At 48.6% G+C, this 16,138-nt stretch overlaps 1 protein-coding gene across 2 annotated transcripts in view; it reads right to left on the bottom strand.

The window, feature by feature from the left end:
- RSPH14 (radial spoke head 14 homolog) overlaps positions 1-16,138 on the bottom strand; it is an 84,105-nt gene that overhangs the window by 67,142 nt on the left and 825 nt on the right. Inside the window, exons 2-5 of one of the 2 annotated variants that reach the window (XM_086681982.1) lie at positions 12,716-12,835; positions 10,518-10,775; positions 9,349-9,451; positions 5,766-5,884 (exon numbers count right to left, since the gene is read on the bottom strand). In XM_086681982.1, coding sequence (XP_086538108.1) covers positions 5,766-5,884; positions 9,349-9,451; positions 10,518-10,716 — 421 coding nt within the window. In that variant the 5' untranslated portion in view covers positions 10,717-10,775; positions 12,716-12,835. Of the gene's footprint in view, positions 1-5,765; positions 5,885-9,348; positions 9,452-10,517; positions 10,776-12,667; positions 12,836-16,138 lie in introns of those variants that run through there. The other variant, XM_025933470.2, reaches the window with a different exon arrangement.

Genomic DNA, 16,138 nt, shown 5'->3' with positions numbered 1-16,138 from the left:
TCCTGCCTTCTACAGGTGACTAAGCACAACCCAGGTCCCACCATGTGGCCAAAGACGCTCTCTTACAGGGCACAGTGCCCTGTGGGCTCATGGGGGTATTGCCATCCTCCCCTGTAGTTCTCTCTGTCGTCCAAGATAGTGTGATGGGTCAGTGACAATAACCCCAGCTCCCCTCAGTGACTACACACCACATGGCCCTGCGCTGAGCCCCGTACCCACTCGTCTGATCCCAGCCTCCTCCACTCTCGACACTGAGATTACTGATTCGATTTTATAGAGGAGAAAGCAGAGACCAGGAGGGGGAATGACTTCCTGGCATCACACTGTGTAGCAAGTGACCCAACCAGGCCTGGGACCCCAGGGGCAGTGCTCCATCTGTCCATCTTCCCTGGAGCCCATGCAAGGCCCTGGCCATCTAGGACAAATAGGCATGGGCTATAGGTCTGCCGACTCAGGGGCAGGTGCTAGGGAGGGGTGCAGTACACCATGAGGACAAGGGGGCCCCACCAAGGCTGGATGGCACCCTGGGGGCTCACCTCACTAAGAGATGAGCTGGGCGAGGGGCTTCAGTGCTGAGGTAGGTCCAAGGCCAGGGGCCAGCTGGTACTGCCCAGCGCATGCACCGGAAAGCCTTGACCCTCTTTGTGTAACAAGCTGTCCCAAACCGCCTGGGTATATTACAAAAACCTCATAGAGAAGGCTGAGAAAGATGGCCCACCCCCAGAGAGACCACAAGGATAGCTGCTGGGACAGTGGCCAGCCTTGACTAGGCCAGACAGGGAAAGACTCTTCCGGCTGGAGCAGGCAAATGTGTGCAGAGGGTGAGGAGGGGAGGCATCATGCAGGTGCACCAGGCTGGGAACCAGGTGGGCAGTGTCCCCACTGGTGGGCATCGTCCTTTGCTAAGTCTGGGAAGGAGGCAACTGCCCACCAAGGACTGTCAGGCTGAGGATGTGCCTGGGGCCGGGTGCATCCCATCCTAAAGGCAGGTGAGAAAGGAAAGACCCACCCCCCTGCGGCAGCCAGCCCCATCCCTGTACTCTGTGGTGTCAAGGCTAGGAGGAGCAGGAGGCTACTCTGGGCCACCTCCCGAGGCAGCCTTCAAGGAGAGAAGGCTGCCTGGCTGAGGCACACTGTGGAAGGGTGAGAACATCCTGTTTTGCTTCTCCAGCACCCCCTATCCCTAGGCTTCTGCTATTCCCATGGCTTCAGCTCTGATGTTCCCCTGCACCTCAAAACTGCCAAGACCAAAACAGCATCCAACTTCGTGCCTGGCATGCCCTGTCCCTCCCCAGGCCCATCCTGCTCCTTTCTGAAGCTGAAGAGCCAGTGTCCATAGGAGAGGACTCACATCCCTAGCTCCCTCCCCAGATGGTGCTCTCCTCTGGGTAGGGAGGGACACCTGTTTTAACCCTCACAGCTTCAGCCAAGCCAGGCTGCAAACAGTGTGTAGGGGACACAGCAGTCCCCACACCGTGGTCCTGCCACAGCTGGGCCAGCAGCTCAGAGTTCAGTCCAGTCTCACAGGTACACCCAGTCACCCTGGTTCCAGGCCACTGTCATAGGGCCCAAGGGGCCTGGGTCATGGCCAGTGGGGCTGGTAGGGAGACACTTCCAGGTCCGCGGTACTATTCAGCTGCATCCCAAAGTCCAGTTACAGAAGAATCCTCAATTTCGGCATTAGAGTTCTCTCCTACAGAACGCCTGGCCACAAAACGAGACCTGTTTCTGTGTGCGGTTAGCAGAAACAAGGGAACAGAGATTCCCCCAGAATCCCCAGCGGTCACTTAGGGCCTGGCTGACAGGGAACGTGGCCTGGAAGCTTCTGCGTGGTATTTGCCTCTCCAATCCTGGTTTCTCCCGTGCCTGACTTGCACCACCCTGGGGCCTGACAGCCAGGCTCTGTCAGGCAGTCATCGATCCTGTGGTACCCCCTGCTGGTTACTCTGGGAAACCACACACTAGGCCAGATCTGGCCAGACACCAAGGACTCAGGGAAGACCTACTTCCCCCCCACAGATACCCAACACTACAGACGAAGCAAGTGAGACACAGTGGCTGGAACAGAGCAAGGGCCCAACACATAACTATGTAATTAATGAAGGAAGGGAGGAAGTGAATTGCGGCGAATAACTGACAAATGATCCTTTAAAATACGGCATAAAACCTAAATGCCAACATTTGTTGAGTGCCAGGCACTCTGCCAGGTGCAGAGGGTGCCTTCTGGTGTGGCAGTGGATAGAAAACCCATACCAATGACCACCAGTAGGAGAGCCGTCTGAGTTCCGACTATCCCAGCAGACCACAGAGGCACACATATTCCTGTGCTCGGTAATGAAGCTGAGGCTCTGACAGGCTATGTTACTGCCCAAGGCCACACCCTGGTTAAGAGTGGGACCACTGAAGTGGATCCACTCACCCCACCCAGTGGCCCAGTGAGGACACCACCTAGGACACAGCCATACTGTCTAACCCAGAAGCCATCATGCTGAGTTCCCCCAGGCAGACCTCTTGCGGTGTTTGGCACACTGTGTGTCTCCCTTTCTCCCTCCAGCTGCCCCCACCCACCACGACTGCACATTCCTCACCAGAGTGTCCCAGGCCTCCCTTCCAGACACGCCAGAGACAAGGAGTAGCAGCCAAGAGATCCTGTGACAGAAGGCCGAGGCTCACCGCTGGGGCCCCCAGTCAGACTTGTCAGAACCACAGCCCCCCTACTCCTCGTGGTGGGCCCAGTGATTGTGATTCCAGAACAACTTTGCAGGAAGGAGATGGGGCGGGGCCCTTCCCACCAGAACACAGATCACCATAGAGCTTTTGTAATCGAGACAGTGTAGGACCGGCAAGGGCTATACAAGAAGACCTAGAAACAAACAAAAATCCAATTCACGTACCTTCACCAGCTAAATGTAAAAAGCAAAACCCTTACACTTTTAGAACAAAATAGGACAGACTATCTTCATGAGTTCTTAAGCAGCACCAAACACAAACATGCACACACACATGCACACACACGAAAAACTTCTGGGCCAATGAATAAGCAAATAAACAGTGAAAAGCCATTCAAACAACCCAGGAAATGGTATTTGCAGTGTATGTAGCCAACAAAGGGTTGGAATCCAGGATATATGAAACACTCCCTCAAATCAATAAGAAATGGAAAAACAACTCAACAGAATGTGCTCAGGCTCCGGGGAGGCACTGGGCAGGAGAGGAGACACAAGTGGCGCCAGGCAGAGGAAAGATGCCGCCTCTCCCAGTCACAGGGGATGGCAAAGCCACACAACAGTGAAACAGCACAGCACACCATCAGGTTGCTGGTGAGGATGTGCACCAGGCTCTCTTCCGGCTGGAGGAGGGTGGGCTGGGAAGCAATTGCAGCATCTGGCCAAGCTGAAGGCCATGCATTCTCCCACCCCCACAAGGATGCTCTCCTCCAGCAGAGGCCTTGGAGGGACTCCAGGAAAATCTGAGCGGGAATGCTCAGGATCAGAGACAACCAGCACGCCGCATCAGCCGAGCAGGAGTAAGCGTCTGTTCAAACACCAGAAGGGCACGCCACAGATAAAATACGAAAACAGAGCCCATGACAGAACCTGGATAAATCTCAAAATTATAACATTAGGTTCTCTAAGTAGCAAGGGTGTACATTCAGTAAGATCCATTTACATAGTTTTAAAACATGCAAGGCAAGATCACCAAATAACTACATTCATGGTAAATTATAAAGCCATGCGTTAGGAATATACTCAGAAATTATTGGTGGCTCCAGGGAGGGCAGGAGAAAGGGTGCTGGGTGGGGAGGTGGGGAGCGTCACAGGGTGCTTTGACTGTCATTACTTTTTTTAAAAACAAAAATATCAAGCAAATATGAAATATGGCAGAAGGTTAAGACTTAGCAAAGCCATGATGGTACTCAATGTTTCTTATTATTGTCTCTGTATTTCTCTGAATGCTTAAACAGGTCACAATCATGTAAGAGGGCTGGCTGGGAGCTCCACACCTCAAGGAGAGTTCCTCCATGGTGAGCACAGGGCATTTACTTAGTTCCGCTCTGAGCATTGGAGCTTCATAGACATCCCAGTATTCCAGTGGCCCTCAACCATGGCCTCCAGGGAGAATCAGCCAAGGTGCATTTGAGAAGATATGTGTGCCCATTCCCAGAAACAGATTCTGTTGGCTTGGGATATGGCCAGGGATAAGCAGGTCTTTTAAAAAAACAAAAAAACTACCAGAAGCTTCTGTCATCTGGTCTCACATGCCCAGCCCAGCTGGAAGAAGGCATGCCTCCCGGATGAGCAGCAATCCCAGGCCCCCAAGGGCTCGCTCTGTTTTGTCCACCTCTCCGCACATGATCCCATAGTCATCTCTCTCTGGGACCTCAACTCAGAGAGCGCTCACATGTGGACTTGATGTTTATGGCGTGTTTTGTGCAGGGTGATACACTACATGCTTGGCAAGCATCTTCTCACTTGCCTTCACTTCAGGTCTCCGAGGCAGGTAGTATCAGCCTCACTTTAGAGATGAGGAAATAATCCATCCAGGGGCATGCAAGGAACGAGGGGGAGGGCAGAGGGAACCTAGGGCTGTCTCACTCCTGGGCTGCAATGCCTTTTTGCCCAACTTTAATTTTAAAGCACCCCCTTGAAGACCTTGATATCATGCCTCTTGGAATAAGCCCCCCATTTAAAAATGTTCATTGCACCATGTGACAAGGCAATGTCATTCTGACACAAGATCTCAACTCTCGAGCTGCAGCAGGTGGGTGGCCATCACCCTGGACTCTGCATCTAATTAGCAGAAACAGTCAGGTGAAGGGGACCTTGAGCCTGAGGGTAGAGTGGCCTTTGGGGCAGGCCTTCTTTAATCCTTAAACATGCTATGGCACTTCACAAAGGAAGACATTTACAGGGCTATAATCATCAGGGAAACACAAATTAAAACCAAAATGAGATACTACCACACACCCACCCACAAAAATAGCTAAAATAAAGAGCCAGGAAAGATCAAGTGTGGGTGAGGATAGAGAGCGTGTGGAACTCTAAGACACTGCTAGTGGGAGTGTAAATTGGTGTAACTATTTTAGAAAACCATTGGTGGTACCTTCTAAAGCTGAACATAAACTTATCCTATCCCCAGCAATTCCACTCTTAGGTATGTCTCAAAAGAAATGCCTCTACGCATCCATCAAAAGACAAGAGGATGTTTACACTCTATTCTTGGTATCCATACACTTGACATGATTCAAATGTCCGTCAGCAACAGAGTGGATAAATAAACTGGAATCATATACTCATATAACATGAATACCATACTCCAGTGCAAATCAGCAAAAACCATACGTGGATCTCAGAGATAAAACATTGAGCAAAAAGAAAGCTAGAAACAAAATATTTCAGCCTATATGTTTCCACTGATGTAAAGTTTAAGAAAAGGCATAAACTAATCTATGGTCTTATGAATAGAAGATACTGTTTACCTTTGGATGAGGGGTAGAAACTGGTATGGGGCATGTGGGAAGTTTTCAGAGTGGTGGCGATATGTACAAATTTCTTAATCTGGGTAGCGATTCCATGGCATGTCCACTTGGTACAATGTAATAAAACCTTCATGTATGATTTGTGCCTTTTTGATATGTATAATGTATCTTAATAAAATTATAACTTTTTTTAAAAAACGTGCTTTAGACCATGATCTGCAGCAGGGCACATGAGTGACCTAGAGTGGAGACCAAGGGGCCACCTGAGTGCCCACTGAGAGCCTACCTGAAGGTAGCTGAGCCACATGCTTGAACGCCAGGTGCAGGTTCTTCCGACAGGCTGACTGAGGGTCGTTCAGCAGGTAGGACAAGGCAAGGATGACATCGTGCTCTAAAAAGCCCTCTCTGGTGAAGAGAAGTCAGATTTAGACATAATTAAGACCATGCCCAGAGAGGATCCAGGAAGAACCAGGGGGAAGTTGCCCACCCGCAACCCCACCTGGAGCCTGACTGAGCCTGTGCTGGTTGGTGCAGACCACGTCCCTCTGGCTTCCTGAAAGAAGAAAAAGGCCAGAGGTGGACCATATATTACAGAATCCCTAGAGGCCAGGAGTGTGGCTTGGGTGGCAGTGGAAAGAACCACGCACTGGAATCATGCAGTTCTGCCCCTTCCTTAGCTAGGACTCCAACTGCTCTTTGTACGCCTGGATCCTTCCTTTCACTCTTGTGAGCCTGTAAAATGAGGATGATGAGGCAGCAGAGCCTCACAACTGACCCACCCTGAGTCGGGGCTGCACCCACCAGGGCACACACCCCCTGAAGCTCCAGGCTCCACAAGCCCCGCCCCTCAAAGCCTCTTCCTTTTCTCCCAGCTGAATTGTGAGCTTGCCAACAGCCAGATGCTGGCCTCCAAACCTATGTGTGCCTGTTATGTTTGTTGTTATAATTATGTAAGTTAATTAGCTATTAGGTAAGCCAATTAGATGTGAGAAGAGTTTTGTGGGTTTTTTTTTTTAATTCCTTATGAAAACAAAGTTGATTGCTTCAGGAAGACTCAAAAGTGAGTCTCAAAAAAAAAAAAAGGTGAGATGATCATAAAAGATTCTAGAAGGTTTTTACATGCAGATTACTCCATTAATGTCTGAGTTCTCCACTCTATCTTAAAGAAACCAAAGCTGCAAATTAGATGATGTTACAGGTGTGGTTTAAGCAAAAGAGATGACGGGAAACACCAACCAGTGGGCCCACACCCAAGAAGAGGCCTGGGTGACACACAGCGTTGGTGAATGCCTAATTATTTGTGTTTGGAGTTAAAACGAACAGTTTAGGGGTGCCTGGGTGGCTCAGTCAGTTAAGAGTGTGACTCTTGATTTTGGCTCAGGTCATGATGTCACAGTTTGTAGGCTTGAGCCCCACATCGAGAATCTCTGCTTGGGATTCTCTCTCTCTCTCTCTCTCTCTCTCCCTCCCTCTGCCCTTCCCCCACTTGCTCTCTCTCAAAATAAATAAATAAACATTAAAAAAAATTTTTTAATGAACAGTTTAAAGGGAATGTACAATTTCTTCAATTCCTGGCTTTGTAACGATTTCTTCTCATTAACCAACTGCATATGGTGAGGGCTTCTGAGGTCACCTCTCTCAGGCCTGGGATCAGAAATAAGTGAGAACTCAGTGTGAGGCCTGTGCCCAGTGTCTGGCACACAGGAAGTGCCCAACCGATTGTGCTCCTGCTGTGATGGCCAGGACTTAACCATGTGGCGAGTTCTGAGTTGTTCTGGGACAAGAAAATCATAGCGGGATACCCAGGTTGCAGGGACCTTTTCTGACCACCCATCATGAGGTGTCCTGCCCTCCTCAGTCAGTGCCTGGTCACCCCTCCACATCACTTCTGCTCCGCAAGTCTGCTGTGTCTGCCCTGAAGGCAGCTGCCCCATTCACCAGCAAGCAAGGAAGAGGCAGGCAGGGGGAGCTAGTCCTCCCATGAGGCTCTCCCATTCGTGGGCTGTCACATGAACTCCTCAGGGTGACAGGATGTCGAGCCTTGGGCTGCCACCCTTATCTCCTCTTCCTGTTGCTATTTGTGTGGGTGCAAGAGGCACAAGGGTTTCAATATGAGCAGGTACTTAGAGCTTGACGGGCTCCACAAGCTACTGGCTGTAAGTTATAAGATCACCACTGAACTCAGGCAAACTTCCCAAGCTGGCCTAGGTTATCTTTGGCCCTTTGCATTCTCTGTCCATTGTGGTGTGGTGGAGCGAGCCAGTGTGTTAGAATCCTGTACCCTGGTCACTCGGTTCTCCTCCCCATGCCTGGAGGTGGCAGTGTGAGGGATAGTGGACACTGAAGGAGTATGTGGGCCAGGCCATAGCAGGTCCTTGATCAGTGACAGTTTCTTCACTGTGTGTCCCCTTTCCCCACCCCTACTAATGTGGCCATATCCAGGAATCCCACACAAACTCCCCAACCTCCAACTGCCACTAAACAAACCTATAGGCACCCTCGCTATGCTCACAGTTTCCTTGTACTTGCCCAGGTTCCAAGCACCTGTCCTCACAGCATCTGTCGGCCCTTTTTGGGGGTTACTACCCAATGTCCATGGCAGTCCAGAAAGAGAACAAAGGAGCAGGAAGAATGAGAGGTGCTTCACCCCCCTTGCCTCTAAATGTTAAAGCACTTTCCCTGGATCTATCTCAGATAAGCACAGTGAGACTCCAAGATCATGACAGGAAAGGTTGGGGTCCCCAGATAACCAGGGCTCCTGCCTCCTACATACACTCCTCTGTCCCCCTTATCTATCCACTCTTCTCAGTGCAAAGCATATGAATTGGGGCTCTCACTGTGGTACCACTTCCCCATATGCACCCCATTTGTTCTTGGTGACCTGTCAGGCCAGGGCTGCTCATGGATCGTGCTAATCACATCTCCTTCTGGGGACCTGAAATTAGAACCCAGAGGTCAGGGAAACTGAGAGACTGAGGCCACCATCATCTGGGGATGGCCCTGAGCAAGTGGGTACGTGAGTTCACAGAGACTATCTGCAGGGAGAAGGAGGCAGCAGTCCCTAAAGAGAGGAGCACAGGGTGGCCACCTAGGCCAATGTGAGGCAGATGTCGCTGCACTGAAAAATTTATGTGCACTACCTTATTTGACTCCTTGCCCCAATGAGCAGTTGTAGATGAGGACACTGAGACACAGAGAGCTTGGGAAGAGGCAGGACTGAGCAACCTTGAGTTTTGTAAGATGCCCTGACACCGCTGAAAAGATCTCAAGCTTCTGTAAAGGACCATCTGTTGTTTACATCAAACAAGCCGGGAGACACTGAGCACCCTGCCCTTCTATTCCTTCTTTTTGGACATGTGCACACTGGGCATCAGTGCCTGGGCAGGGCTTGAGGGCTGCTTGTGATTCTCAGGTCTGTTTTCTTTCTTTCTTTCTTTCTTTCTTTCTTTCTTTCTTTCTTTCTTTCTTTCTTTCTTTCTTTCTTTCTGAGAGAGCGCAGGAGCGAGCAGGGGAGCAGCAGAGGGAGAGAGAATCTTAAGCAGGCTTCACACCCAGCACAGAGAGCCTGATGTGGGGCTCAATCTCACAACCACAAGATCATGACCTGAGCCGAAATTAAGAGTCAGATGCTTAACTGACTGAGCCACCCAGGGGCCCCTTGGTTCTGTTTTCAATACCAGGTAAACCTAGTGATCCCGGGTCAAGAGGGTGAACTGAACTGATATGGGAAAGCACCCCCTCCCTCCCCCAGATACACACAAACTGATAAACCAAAATTCAGAGTGCTTAAGGTCATCCAAGGGCATGCCACCCAAGGGGAGTGATGTGGCTCCAAAGCATGACATTGGTTTCCAGAGACAGCTGCCCACCTGCCCACATTATGGGTCGCCACGATGTAGAGCACCTCAGTGGTCTTTATCCGCACCATGTCATTGTTATCCTTCAGCAAAGCTTTCAGGCTCTCCAGGCAGCCTGCAAGGCACAAAAACCTTTGAACATTTACCATTCTCAGAAATCAATGAACCTAGAAGTCAACAGGTGAGCCAGCGTTGGGCAGCAAGAGACTACCAGAGGCTCTGCTGCTTTCGGGCCTCAGGGAATCATGTCAGTTACAAAATATTTCAGAGTCACCAAAGGGGTCTCTGTGTGCTACAAAGGCTCACATGGCGGTGGGGGGCGGGGGGCGTTTTATCTAAAGCCCTGCAGGCTTCCCACCAATGCCTCCTCTCACAGTCCACTGTAGGATTAAGAAAATGACCTTTGCCTTTAGAGAGACTGAGGGGTCAAATTCTCATTCCAGGCCCAAAGTAGTCCTACATGTGAATAGGTTACACCTAGAGATGCCAGGTTGAACAAATAAAAATCCTGCTTTATTTATTTATCTGGCAACCCTAGCCTCATTCCCCTCCTCTGAGTCTCTGATTTTTATCTGTCAGTTTTCTAATCTTCCCTCCCAAGGCAGGTGCTATTAGGATTAAGATAACACAGGCTCTACACTGGGGTGATGCCGGCCCAGGGTCAGGCTTATTAAATAGCAACCCTTATTACTGAAGCTCCACCCAGTGTCCTGGGCCCTGGTTCTAGGAACCTCAGGCAAAGCTGGAATTAACTAGCCCTTCCACTATGGCTGGAGGGAGAAGAAGCAGTTCATCCGTCATGTGCCTGATCTGAGAAAGGTGTGACCATGCCATGAAAGTCACCTCAAGTCTTATTTTGAGAATTAGAAGAGTGGGACACAAGGGACATAGAGCTCCCAGATATACGTGTGGTTTTCATAAGGTGTGTGCCTATCTTTTGTGACAGCTTTGTGAATTAGATACATAAACAGAACCGTTTGGTGGATTTGTGGCCACCTGGTTGAGCCATAGCAGAGGGGGCTGATTTGTGGCTCTGGGTAGGACACCAGTGGTGTCTGGGCAAGGACTGACTGACCAGCCAGGAGGGATGCGGTAAAGGGGCCAGGTCGCCGCAGCACCTCCCACCTTGAGCCACTGTCCGTCCATCCTAGTCGTGGTTACCTGGGCTGTGACACTCTCACCTGTGTCAATGGCCACGTAGACATGCTCAGGGTCGTGCATAAGGTCGCACAGAGCCATGAGGGCTTTCTGCCTCGTCAGCAGGTCCTCTGACTGCAGCTCCTCGTTCAGCTTGGGCAGGGCCCGACAGCCATAGGCAATGGCAGCCTGGGTGGGGTTGATGTCAGGGGGCAGGTACATGGAGATCTGGGCATGGGCCATCTTTCCACGCCTGCAGAGGGCAACTCTCTAGCTTCCAAAACAAAGCTCTGCAGAAACCACTGATTAAGAGAATCCAAAAAGTTGTTGTTACTACTACTGTGATTTAGAAGCTACTTCTCATTTGATTCTCAAAACTGTAAGGGCAGCCAGGGGGATATTTTTGCTTCCACTTTACAGATGAGCAAACTGAGGCTGAGAACAATGAAGGAATCTGCTCAAGGTCACAGTAAAGGTAAATAGTAGCCCACATTGCAAACTCCAGGGTTCTCCCACCCATAATGACAGAGGAAACCACCAGTACTTTATAGGCTGGGGCCTGTAAAGGCACCAAAGACACAAAACAAACCAAAAAAGCAAACATTAATATGGTCACCACGTGTAGTAGTTATCTTCTGCCAGCAATATCTAGTATCTAACTCAACTACTCCAGAAGGAGGGGACTTGCGTTATCCCAATTTTACAAAGGAAGTAGTTGAGGCTTAAGGTTGGGAGTTTGCTTCAGGTCACGGAACTGATAAGGCCAGTAGCCAATGTTCAAATCCAGGTCTACCTCATTCATCCATCAGGGACCCATATCCAGATGCTCCTGACACATCCACAAAAAAGGAATTAAGGTTAAAGTGTGATTTATTTTTATTACACACATACATAATTTGAGCAACTATAAGCAGTGTGGCTAGTACAGCTGACCCCTGAACAACACAGGTTTGTACTTCACGGGTCCACTTACACGTGGATTTTTTATAATATAGTACTTTTTTACATAATACACTTTTGCATAAATACTTTTTTATATAAATAATGTATTTTCCCTCCCTTATGCTTTCTTTTTTTTTTTTTTTTAGTTCATTTATTTTGAAAGAGAGTGAGCACGCACCTGCGCACACAAGTTGGGGAGAGGCAGAGAGAGGGGAAGAGAGAGAGAATTCCAAGCAGGCTCCTCATTGTCAGTGTGGAGCCCAAAACGGGTCAGGAACTCACCAACCGTGAGATTATGACCGGAGCTGAGATTGGTAAAGCATCCGACTGAGCTATCCAGGTGCCCCTATGCTTTTCTTTTTTAAAAAATGTTTATTTACTTTGAGAGCAAGAGAGAGGGGGAGAGAGAGAATCCCAAGCAGGCTCCGCACTGCAGAGCCCAACATGAGGCTCAATCTCATGAACTATGAGATCATGACCTGAGCAGAAATCAAGAGTCAGATGCTTAACCGAATTAGCCACCCAGGCACCCCCCCTTACGCTTTTCTTAATAACATTTCCTTTCCTCCAGCTTCCTTTATTGTAAGAATATAATATATAATAAATATAACATAACATACATGTTAATTGACTGTTTATGTTATTGCTAAGGCTTCTGGTCAACAGTGGGCATACTAGTAGTTAAGGAGGGAGTCAGAAGTTATACATGGGTTTTTGACTGTGAGGAAAGGGTAGCGTTGGCACTCCTAACCCCTATGTAGTTCAAAGGTTCAACTGTAGTTAAGAATAGACTCCAGACTTAGGCCATAGGTGGCCCTTGACAAGTTACTTCTGTCTGTGTCTTTCTACAGCTGCAGAAGAGAGGTGATAATAGCATCCCTCCCTCCCTACTGGAGTTGTCATATGAACTGCTACTCGTGGGCCTGGCACACCAGGCTCGGGATATGTCCTCTGGGGTTACTATTATAGTGGTGGTGGTTACTGCGATTAGTCGCAGTGACAGTTAACTCCAGTAGGAATGGTCAACTCCCGTAAAAGAGATGAGCCAGACTCTGATTCTGGGTACCAAACCACAGGGAAAGAGGGGAAGGGGCCTAGATGGAAGGAACGTGGCCATTTCTGGACTCCCCCGGCAAGGAACAATGGGTGCTGGGGACAGGGGCCTGCCCTCCTCTAAGGAGCATGGGTTAGGGAGTCCAGCCAGGTGAGAGAACCTTGAGATAAGAGGACATGAGCCCAATGTGAACCCTACTGGATGGGTCTGGGGACCCCCTGTTCCCTTTGGCGGCCGCTGGCTCACCTGCCTCAGCGCGTGGTCCCGGAAGCGCACGCCGTTGCTAGGCGACCAGGTTGCCAAGCTACCCCCGTGGCGTCCTCAGTGCCCGCCGCGCAGGCGCGAACGGCTCCGGGCTGGGACAAGCTGTGAAATGGGGATAAAGATACTTTACAGGGTTACTGTGAAGAACAAAGGCAGCTCAGTTTTGCTCATGGTACAAAAGGGAAGGGAAGGGAAAGGAAGCGATTGTACGCTCTGAACTGAGCATTGCATGCCTTTAATCCTCAGAGCAAACTCCAGTTCACAGACAGAAACTTTGGAGAGGTTCAGTACCTTCCTTCAAACCACACAGGCCTGATCGCGGGACCGTCTAGCCCTGGCCCATGTTCCTTATCTACTTGCCGACTACCTGGTAATGACACAGATAGGCTCCTGAAGTGGATGCAACACATTGCTGGCTGGAGTAATTGTTCTTGAAAGCAAGCCAGACCCAGCCATCACCTGCATAAAACCCTCCTGTGGCTCCCCACTGGTCTCAGGATAGATTCCAAACTCCTAGCCTGCCACTTAAGGCCCGGGGTCATGGGCCTCCTTCAGTCATGCTGGATTCTAATTTCCCAAATGGTCAACTCTTTTCTGCAGCCTGAGCTACTTGTAACACTGACCACCTCTTTGTCCTTCGGGACACAGCTTGGTATACACTTCCTCCATGAAGCCTATTCTCTCCCCAATTCCAAATTAGTAAATGTTCCCACAGCTTAATTATCCCATTGGCAAACTTTCTCCTCTAATTCTCTACTTATTTCTGTTTCCTCCTGGAGACTCCAACTTCCCTGAGGGTGGAGACCATGTCAATCCTGTTTACTTGTCTTTCCAGTGCCAGGAATATACTAGAAGGCTTTCAGTAAATGTAGAATAAATGAATGGTTAATGGGCTTGAATCAAGATTTATAATCTACAAAGCACCTACACCATCTTGTGTGATCCTCACCACAAACCCTTGAAGTACAGGATCAAGTCTATTTTATAGCTGGGTAAACTGAGGCATAGGAGGAGGTAGAGCAACTCACATAAGTCCACCCCCTAAGCCTGAGTCTTCAGCACTGAAATTTAACAAAGGCACCAAGCATCAGCCTCCAGCACATTTAGCTTTGAAATGAAAATAACTAACCACGACCTAATCTGTTGTGGCCAAGGATCCCATATGGTGATGTGGAGATCTGCCCCCTACTGCTGTCCTTCCAAGGACCTAATCATAAAAGATCTCTCTAAGCCAGAGCCTCTTAGCTTTTTTAGGAAGGTGGTGTAGAGAGCACTGGGCTAGGAGTTCGGAAAATCTGGGTTCCAATTATAGTTCTAACTCACTAGGCAAATTCTTTTGATTTTTTGAGCTTAAGATTCCTTATCTGTGAAATCAGGAAGCTAAATCAAGTAGATTCTCAAAACTGGGTACCCTAGGCCTCTCGGAATCTGGTTACAGAGTCTTTTTTTTTTAAGAGTTTTTTTTGCTAATGTTCATTTATTTTTGAGAGAGAGAGAGAGACAGAGTGTGAGCAGGGGAGGGGCAGAGAGAGAGAGTGACACACACACACACACACAGAATCTGAAGTAGGCTCCAGGCTCTGAGCTGTCAGCACAGAGCCCCACATGAGGCTCGAACTCACGAACTATGAGATCATGACCTGAGCCCAAGTTGGACATTCAACCCACTGAGCCACCCAGGCGCCCCTGGAGTCTTTTTTGTTTTTGCTTTTTTTAATTATCCTTGTATTTTATTATTTTTCAATCTCTTTTTTGTTATGTTTTTAAAGATACACATAACATTATGTTATATATATGTTAATTTATGAAGCATAAAAATGTAACAACGATCTATGAATTCACCACCAGACATTATCAATGCCTGCATCCTCTTTCCCTATCACATACCCCATCCTCCTCTCCAAAGCTAACTACTCTCTCATTTTGTGATTACACAGTCTTACAAGTGCCTCTGGAGGCCATCTAGCCCACATGCCTCACTCTTCAAACAGAAATTAGCTTACAGGAGCTCAGTGACTCAGGTCAGCTTATAAACAGCCATTAATTACAGAAATTAATTATAAAATGAGCTCCAGAAGCCAGCCATATGATATTCAGGCATCATTAGATTCAGAACTATGCAGATTAAGGTCAATAAATGGTAGGCCACTGCAGGGGGCTGGACTCCAATTAAATGCCAATGCTACAGCAAGAGTTCTTATGCCCTGATTGCAGAGAGGAGGTGTCTGGGGGAAAGACTTGAAGGAGGGAAGCACACCAAAATAATCAAGGCTGACTTTGCAGGGCCAGAGATGGGGGATCTTATTTATTCTCTGTGTCCCAAATTGTTTATTTTCATTTGAGTTATTTATTGCATAGACAATATATGCACATAGAGGAAAATCTAGAAAGTATGAAAGTAAAATGTCTCCCTCCTTTCTCAACCCCCAGCCAACTGGTTGTCTTCACTTGTAACAACAACTGGTAGCTTTCCAGAGCTCAGCTAAACTTATACAAGTAAATATGATTCAAACAGTGTTCTCCACCTTCTTTTTTTTTTTTTAATTTAATATTCATTTACTCACTTAACACTCACTAAATGTCTGCTCTGTCCAGGCACACTGTTTAGCCAATGCAATACATGGATGAAATAAACAAACACCCCTGCTCTCACTGCTGCCAGTGGAGGGGGATAGGCAATCAACATAAACAATAAATTATATAATATGTTAGAAAGTGGTAAGTGCTTGGGGGAAACAGAGCAGAATTAAGGGGTTGGGAGAATGCTGCCATTGTAAACAGGCTGCTTTGGGGAGGCCTCATCTAGAGGTGTTATCTGAGCAAACTTGAAGAAGCTGAAGAAGGGGAGCAACGTGAATATCCGGGGAAAGAGCATTCCAGACCTAGGGAACAGCCAGTGTGCAAATACCCCAGTGCCTGGTGCACTGCAGGAACAGCAACAAGGCCAGTGGAGCCTGTGTGGGATGGGGGGTTGGGGAGTAAACAGTAGAAGATAAGAGAGGAGGGTCTCCTGGGTGACTCAGTTGGTTGAGCATCTGACTCTTGATTTCAGCCCAGGTCATGATCCCAGGGTCATGGGATCAAGCCTCACATTGGGCTCTGAGTGGCACCTGCTTAAAATTCTCTCTCTCTCTCCCTCTGCCTCTCTCCCCGATGTGCTCTCTCTCTCTAAAATTAAAAAAAAATTAATAAAAAATTATTTTATTAAAAAATTTTTAATATCTATTCATTTTTGAGAGACAGAGAGAGACAAAGTATGAGCAGGTGAGGGGCATAGAGAGAGGGAGGCACAGAATCCCAAGTAGGCTCCAGGCTCTGAGCTGTCAGCACAGAGCCCCACATGGGGCTCCAACCCATGAACCATGAGATCATGACCTGAACTGAAGTCGGTGGCTAAACTGACTG

The sequence above is a fragment of the Puma concolor genome, chromosome D3 (genome assembly GCF_028749965.1).
Source record: "Puma concolor isolate L17-30 chromosome D3, mPumCon1.1.hap2, whole genome shotgun sequence".
Taxonomy (NCBI): domain Eukaryota; kingdom Metazoa; phylum Chordata; class Mammalia; order Carnivora; family Felidae; genus Puma; species Puma concolor.
This window is presented reverse-complemented; position numbering and strand designations above follow the sequence as displayed.